This window comes from Trichoplusia ni, chromosome 1, assembly GCF_003590095.1.
Source record: "Trichoplusia ni isolate ovarian cell line Hi5 chromosome 1, tn1, whole genome shotgun sequence".
Classification (NCBI taxonomy): domain Eukaryota; kingdom Metazoa; phylum Arthropoda; class Insecta; order Lepidoptera; family Noctuidae; genus Trichoplusia; species Trichoplusia ni.
This window is the reverse complement of record NC_039478.1, coordinates 14117591-14126295: the sequence shown is the minus strand read 5'-3', so window position 1 is coordinate 14126295 and position 8705 is coordinate 14117591. Positions and strand designations below refer to the sequence as shown.

Below are 8705 nucleotides of genomic sequence, written 5' to 3'. Positions count from 1 at the left end.
ATTCCAATTTAGTTTGGTTTATCTAGCTCTTTGGTACCAGACTGATTTTAAGGTACTTTTATTTTATGGTGCAATTTATGTCTAGAGCGTTGTGATAATCGTTTAAAATTACATACAATATACAAATTATTTTGTTTTATTATAGTCCTATTTACCTACCTTCGCTTGATTTTTAGGGTTCCGTACCCTAAGCGTAAAGAATAATTATGAGGCAGTGTTATCTGATCGTCCGCTTTATTTTCTGAACCGCCATAACTGAGAGATGAAACAAATACTGGAAATAAAGATCGGGGATAAGCCATTGCAAGATCGGCTAAAAATCACCGTGTATAACACACGTGATTTTTAGTCGTCTTACAAAAGCAGCCCAGTTCATGTATCCAATGACTATAAAACGTTCATAATAAAAAAATAGGTATTTATGAGACTTAGATAAATTAAAAATGCATTTTTTATTCAATAGTATAACGCAAGGCGTATTTTTGAAACACTGTTGCGAGCGCGGTCCTAGCCGTAACAATAGACACTCCTCCATTGTTACGCGGGCTACGTCTTAATCACAGTTCATTAGCCCTATCGCAAAATAGTTATTCTTTCTTATTATTGTAATCTTGATGTTCTCACTAAGTATGACGCAGTAAATACTTACTGTGCCGAAAGTCTGGCAGCCACCCTACTAGACAACGACGCGGGTGTTGATCGAAGTTATTAATACGTTCTCTTCGAGAACAGCTGGGCTGCGAAGCAGGCTGTGATCAAGCAGCCGTTGCGTTGCTGCGATGTGGCTGGCAGGTCCTCGCACTTGCGGGTGGATCACTCCTCGGTTGCGTAACATTTCGAGATGGTTAGGCGCAGAGTATAATCTTTGTGCTTCCTGTAAATTTTCATTGTGTTGAGTAGCGATAGTTCCTAGATCATTATTAGGTAGGTTTACTCGTCGCGTCACCAAATATCGATCGCTGACAATGCTTGACAACCGAAAGCGCGCCGCGACATCCGCTTCCGGTGTTTGGACGCAACTAAGATTCTCTAATAATGACCTCACCTAGTTCAAGTAAAAGGGGCGGGGCGTCGCGTGCGCCGCGAAGGAAATAAGGATCGCGTTAGGCAATCTGATTGGGCGACAGTCCACGTGGGCTAGATTGGTTTGCAATATTTTGTCTCGTAAAAAATGGAAATGAAATGATCTTCTCGACTCATGCGGTGGGTAGGTATACTCTACAGTTTAATACGTAAACATAATTAACAGGATGCTTCAATTTCTTATGTATTATTAATTTTTTCTTCGAACCTATTATCGTAGTTGATGATTCAAAAAATCGCGCCTAGGGATATTTTATTTTGTAAGACGACTAAAAAATCACCTTGTTTATAATTATGTTTGGTGAAAAAAAATGTCTTACTATTAGGTTCAAGAATCGCAGGTTGGTTTTCTTGAGCCTAGTGGTACAAACCCTTTAGGTCGCCAGTCTTAGATGCACTTTGCCAATTTATGAGTATAAGTTTTCTTTAGGGTATAGAAATAATTTCGAAAGGTGTAAATGACGGATTAGTAAAAAAAACTATAAATAGACACATTTTGATATATTGAACAATAAAAAACGTATTTACAGTCTTATTCTATTCAATGAGAATATTCAAAACTATTACATATAAACTGTAATCACAGACTGATTACAATCTACTAGGATGTTTATTCTGATGAAGTCACACAAGAATTTGTTATTAAAACCTATCTAACTGAAAACAAAAATGCGCAAAGGTACTTTACAACTATTGTATCAAAGAACTACGTTTTGTTTTGTCTGGCATGGCAAAACCATACAAGCTGACAGGTAAAAATCTACAATCAAGCATTTAAACTTAATTAGTTTACTGTTTTTGTTGCCACAAAGTAGGTATTCTTATGTACAGAATGACGATATTTCAACCATAATAAAATACTTGACTGATTGCTTTATTTCAAATTAATACTATTTTATTTGTCATTTAAATGTTGTTGTAAAGATACATGTCAAAAATGACGTTACAGCTGATGACGACATAACCGATGCAGTAATTTCGTAGGGGATGGAGAATATAGCATGGAAGGAACTGAATTCAACAGCCCCTACAAAATATTTCTTACACAAATTCTAAGCTTAAATTAAATAACTTAATCTTATTCTATCAATCTTACAAATCAATCATACATAATTATTAGGATATTGGTTTGCCTGTAAGAAACGTAAGGGTAACGCTTCGTGTCTTCTGCAAGGTATAATTATTTAAATAATTCAAAGATATTTATTGGTTGTTTAGATGCTATTATAAGATGTCAGTTTTATAAAAAATATTCTATTCCTAACGAGATAATAACTCCTAAGACTAACCTTATTTAGCCTTAATCGCCATAATTTCATAAAAAAATAATATTTTTGGGAATCTGATGCAGTAGTTATTTTTTTTTGTCTGCCAGTCAGCCCATATTCGTGATAACATATCTGTCGATTGCTCTATCCGCGTTTTAATAGGCGGTGGATGAGCTGTAAGTTATTTGTTTTTCAAGTTCATTTAAAACAATTCTATGAAATACTTTAATTCGGACACTATATTTTAGCTTTCTGAAATCTTAAGACAAATCCCCCATCTGCTTTTATGAAACATGGACTAAAACTACATTATCTTCAAATACAAATGCCTAATACTATACGAAGCGACTACTTGTGTATAAGAAAAAAATACACAGTAACTAGCCTGATAAAATGGTAGCAACATTTATTAGATATATAACACTACAAGTTGACTTTGCAGAGTTAGCCATCCCTTAGTAATATCATTATCTAAAGATGGTGAGTGACCATCACATGAAATTTCAAGAGGTGATTCGATCAAAACTAACAAACTAGCCACTGTAAAATTGTAGCTCCTTTCTATAATCCCAACGATATAGCATAGAAGGCTTTACTAGATTGCTTTTGACATTTCATAAGTCTAAATACTAGCAAAGAGTACTAAGGTAAAACATTCGAACTTACAAGAAAGATTTGTAATTGATGGAAAATAGTATGTAATTAATTTTTAACAAAAATGTGTTAACGCCGAAGAATATTACATTAGTCAGAACTAAAGCCTTAGCTTTTGTATGAGCAATATGAATGTGGCCAGCCTGTTTGTGATGAAAGACAGTACATGTCAGAAAATTGAGATCTGAATGAAATCTACTTACAAAATCCTGTTTCGTACAATATTGTGTATATAAAATATATTTCTTATTTTGCATAAACACCGTGAGTGTATGGTTTCAGCTTGAATGTGGTAACACTTTTACCTAGTGTTATTACAAAGACCAATGCTGAACTTTTACAACCTACGCGGTGTCTATCGCGTACATCAGGGATTCGGAGGTATTTCTTTCTTTGGCTCTTCAACACTGCTTAAGTTTTTGACGTCGTCTTTTGTGTCTTCAGCTGTAAACAACAAACAACATTGGTTTAAAAAAATATTTTTATTTCTTTTGTAGATGGAGGGATGCCTATAAAAATATTTTTGGTGTATAATTTTGCGGAGTCACACACAAATTTCCATCCCCTATTTTAGGAACTGGGGAATGTTTAAAAAGAAAATATTACGCAGTTTTTTATGATAACCGTAAGACTGTACTATAGTGAAACCAATTTTTAGGTACCTTAAAAACTGTGAATAGTCCCATGTAAATTTCCCCCTTCTTTAAGGGTTAGGCGTTTATATTCACAATACATAGCTGTCACAAATAGTCCGCATATCAATTTTTATCTTAATATCTTTTAAAGACTACTACTCACATTTGATTTCATCCTTGATCTGCGAGCCGTCCTTATCGAGGCGCGGTCGCTTGCGCGGCTGCGGCGTCCGGTAGGAGCGGTTGTCGCGGCGGCCTCCCTCTCCCTCATCTTCTGAGTCCGATAACTCGCCGTCTCCCGTGATGCGCTTGTCCTGATTCAATTTTATACAATATAGTTTACAAAGGCTAATTTAATAAATTGTTAACATTTTCACACTTATATTGTTTAAGTTCAATAATAAAATTCATAAGAATGCATACTTTATCACTTTGTGGCAGTCTTTCATCTTTGTCAACTTTGTCTTCATCTTCAGATTCATCATTTACAGCATCTTCAGGAATAGCTTGTACCTATAGAGTAGATATATTTTTAATTAAGTAACCAAAAAATATTGAATCCAAGTCAAAATTCTGAAAGAATTAAAGTTACCTGAACACCAGGTGCATGTGGTAACATTCTCAGATTCTCAAAGAGCCTATTTTTAATTTTTTCTAAATACTCCTGTGTATTTTGATTAGACATATTGCTGGTGAAATATGTAGCTTGAAGTCAGGCCCGAAGTATTCAAAGTAATCATTGTAAGGCAACTCATTAGCTATTTCGACCCCAAGGGCCACTGATGTTTCATAGGTCCAACAACGTGACACATTACGAATTGTGTAACTGGAAAGTAAAACAAAGAGTTAAAACATACAAAACAATTATCTCAAAATAAATATGTTCAGAATAAAGCTTCTAAATGGTTTTCCCACAATAGCCAATAATAGTCAAATTTTTTTAGTTTGATCATTTTTTCAATAATTATAATATTTAATAAAGAATAAATTATTCAATGTTTTGTTTTATAACTGTATAAACGTGTATAAAGGGTAATGGTTAAAAGTGGTGTGCATTAACTATGGAAAATACTTACCCTCCGCCTCCAACTAGCAAGAAGGGTAGGCCAAACCTCTTCACTAACTCAACACATCGGCCATGACCTCGAACAGTAAGATTGAAACAACCTAACCTGTCACCTAAAATAAAATAAGAAAGTTTGTAAATAACTATACATTTGAGGTTAGACAAGGAGTCTACATCAAGTGTCAGAGAACAAAAATTTTGATGTTTGATATTTCATAATCAGGTCAGAGAAAGATCAGTATTGGACATACTGATCTAATTTTGTAAGGCCACATATTAGGCTATGGTCTATACCGCCATTTAAGTAACACAGTTCACCGAGTTACGTCGACACTATAGAAGTACATTGAGAACACTATGTCTCTGTGGCTGAAGTCGTGACACGGCGCAAGGCGTGACGATTTAGATCCAAGCCCAATCTTTAATAACTATTCTTAGTATATCAGTTTGATGTCAAAAAATTTGATGAACATTTAAATTTATTATGAAATGTTAGCCACCTGTCAGTGAATCAGCTCCACACTGCAGGACAACCGCACTGGGCTGGAAAGTCTCCATGACTTTTGATATGATAGGCACGAAGATGGATTCATAAGAGTCGTCGTCCATTCCATCGCGCAGGGGTATGTTTACTGCGTAGTACTTGCCTTTTCCAGCACCAATATCACGTAAGTCGCCTGTTAACGAAGAATGAGAAGTTAGATAGAGAACATTCTGATTTTCAAATACCAATCATATCTAATAAAATTTTGAGGTGTGTGTTAGACATACCAGTTCCAGGGAAGTACTCTCCATATTTATGGAAAGACACTGTCATAACTCTATCAGTGGTGTAGAAGGCTTCCTCAACCCCATCACCATGGTGGACATCAATATCAATGTACAACACCCTCTGGTGGTACTTCAGCAACTCTAAGATTCCAAGTACTATGTCATTAACGTAACAGAAGCCTGAGGCTTCTGATTTTTTGGCATGGTGAAGTCCTCCTCCCCAATTGATACAAATCTCAGAAGCCTGGAAAATCAAATAAATAATACTATAAGAAATAATTAAAACTGGGTGGTGGTGGTAGTCTTGTGGTTTACCTAATTTATACTGTTATCTAATTAAAACTCAGCATATTTATTTGCATAAAGTTGTGTTGTTGTTAAATAGTTTAAATACATATAATTGAAGTTCAGCTTAATTGCCTTTTGCAGGTGTTGCAAAATGTGAGGGCTTATACTCTACTTACTATAAAATTACTGTTTATTACTTATTGTGACTCACAAAATTTCAATAACTTTCATCTATTCTATACTAATATATAAAGCTGAAGAGTTTGTTTGTTTGTTTGAACACACTAATCTCAAGAACTACTGGTTCAAATTGAAAAAATCTTTTTGTGTTCAATAGACAATTAATCGAGGAAGGTTTTTAATATCATGCTGCAACTAATAGGAGCGAAGATACAATGGAAAATGTGGCAACAATTCCTAACTTATATCTTCTAACCACACGGACGAAGTCGCGGGCAACAGCTAGTATTAAATATGTAGTGTAGTATCCTGATCTCAGTGACAGGATTCACAACATTAAAGACTTGAATTTTTGAAAAAGATATAGATATATATATATTTGAGTAATTCAAAAAAAATATACCTGTTTATTTAATTTCACAGCTGCAGCCACTGATCCACCTGCAGACAGCTGACAAACTCATAGAGACCATCAAACACTGGACAATCTTCACCGACATTGACTGTAAACATTATGGTTGATTATTAAACAACTCATCTAGATTGAAATAAAAATTAATTGGTTAAGTAAAAAAAAAACCTTACATCTTTGCATCTGTTTGTTATACTCGGACATATTATCTGGCCTGATTGATCGTAAGAAGCGAATATAATCATCAGAATGGAATTTTGTCATCTCATCAGCGGTTGCTTTATGGGGTCTCTGTAAAAGCAGTAGATTTCTTCAGTAATCAGGTTTTTAGGATTTACAGAACTATTGCACACCAATGCAATTGTTGTCAATTAAATAATCAAAAGAATAACTAAAGTTACAAATGATATTTTTTTAAAACCTCGTTTAAATATTTGACCATCAATTAGGTATAACTTTAAACTTAAGATGTTGAATCAATAATTCGGCGAATCCATCAGCAAATAAATCTTAGTCTGGGTTGGCTTCCACAAGTTTTGAATAATTCTAATAATTGATCCTGAAGAAATAGTTTAATCAAACTGAAGATGTTTGAACCTTAAGATTTCTTGTAAAATCAAACCATTTATGATGGTTTAAACATTGCTGATTATTGACATGAATAGGCGTGTTTATAACAACAGTCTTACATATATCTCCATTTTCCGGTACAATCCATAATTTAATAGTAAATTATGAGTCATGCGTATACGGTGCGGTTTCATAGGATGTCCCTGACCGTAATAATAGTTCCCGATGTCACCTAAAAATAAATAAATAATGAAATACTATTTCCAACATCATAAAGACATGTTACTCAATTCATTTCATGGCTTGACACATATTAGTCTGTACCACACACATCAAGATGCTAACAAAATCCAAGCGGCCAATAAGAGCACAGAACGCAGTACAGACGACTCGAAGTGAGGCAAGAAATAATTTAATATAATAATCAAGATGAATAAATGGTCTATCTTTCACATTATATTTCATATTATTCAATAACATGACATAAATATTATATAGAACAAATACATATTTCAACAATTACGGTGTACAGCAGGTTAAAAATAAGTATGGACGCTAAGAGCATTTGCAGTGGCGGGTAACAAACTTTACAATACTTACTGTCATAGTAGTAGCACACTCTTTTCTTACTATGCGGTTGCATCGCCATTGTGATAGATTAATAACGAGTTAAGAATGAAATAATAGGAAAATGTTCAGTATAATTCGTTGTTAATTAAATACCACCCGAAACACGAACATCACCGCACAAACTTCCTCAACTTCTTTACTTCACTTGTCATTTTTTTAATTTTTGCCAAGTTCAGTACTTTGTCTTTTGGATAAATTTCAAATCAGAGTTACCATGTGAGAAATTGGACAGAATTTTGTTAACATTCAAGAGAAATCATAAAACATGTTATACCCATTTACAGTGCAATTTAAATAAAATGTGTCTGTGAGAGAAATCTAATAAATTACTTTTAAGCCAGCTTGTATTAACTGCTCACTTATATATTTCTGTTCACTTATTTCCAAATAATAAAATTAACTCTTTAATAGTAAAATAAGTGTAATTTAATAAAGTTTTTCTGATCGGCCTTACTAATGTTAAAGTGATCTCTCAACTTAGCTTTGCTCGTATTTTGACCTGAGGTCGTAGTCTGAGGAAGGTATTATCATGAAGAGTCTACCCACTACAACGAATCACACAATGTCCGTCATAGGAACATGGATCGGCCACTAACGCTCCCTGGCTTGCGACGGTACTTATCGGTGGCGGAACGATATAATGAGCATAGTCTCATACTTTAAATGTACTTTTCAAAACAAAGAATTTACTTTTGTTTGACTTGTTTCTGTCACGGTTATAGTGGGTAGAATCCTTAAATTGGTCATCGTTTAAATTAAACTACTTTAAACATAGGGACGAAAACGGATGAAAGACAACGCCGATGAAATAATAATGTTTAAAATATGGCATTTCACTAATAGCCGATTTTTCCATCGCCAGATAAATTTTATTTGACGAATATATTTAACATTTGACAGCTTTAGAAAGTATGGCAAACGGCCATATTTATTCCTCAGATAGAAGATAATTTTATTGATGATTGAAATATCCAAGATTTATGAAATACGTTTTTTAATTATATGAATATAAAGTATATTACAGTAATATAAAGTTAGGAAGATAAAAAGTATTGGGACTAAAACATGACTTGCTAGTAAAGAGTGACATCACAGGAGTTTTTCAAACCATTGCATACCATCTCTTTTTTTATTAACTAATGAAATAA

The 8705-nt window shown here is 33.9% G+C and overlaps 1 protein-coding gene across 1 annotated transcript; it reads right to left on the bottom strand.

Moving 5' to 3' along the window:
* Nucleotides 1–2720: 2720 nt before the first annotated feature.
* Nucleotides 2721–7719, bottom strand: LOC113496483 (histone deacetylase Rpd3-like). The gene is given in 13 exon segments (XM_026875723.1): nucleotides 2721–3449; nucleotides 3804–3954; nucleotides 4064–4153; nucleotides 4233–4339; nucleotides 4342–4466; nucleotides 4717–4819; nucleotides 5207–5383; nucleotides 5478–5721; nucleotides 6349–6404; nucleotides 6407–6448; nucleotides 6531–6648; nucleotides 7047–7159; nucleotides 7528–7719. Coding segments are annotated over 13 exon segments (1452 nt in total). The 5' UTR covers nucleotides 7577–7719; the 3' UTR covers nucleotides 2721–3372.
* Nucleotides 7720–8705: the final 986 nt, after the last annotated feature.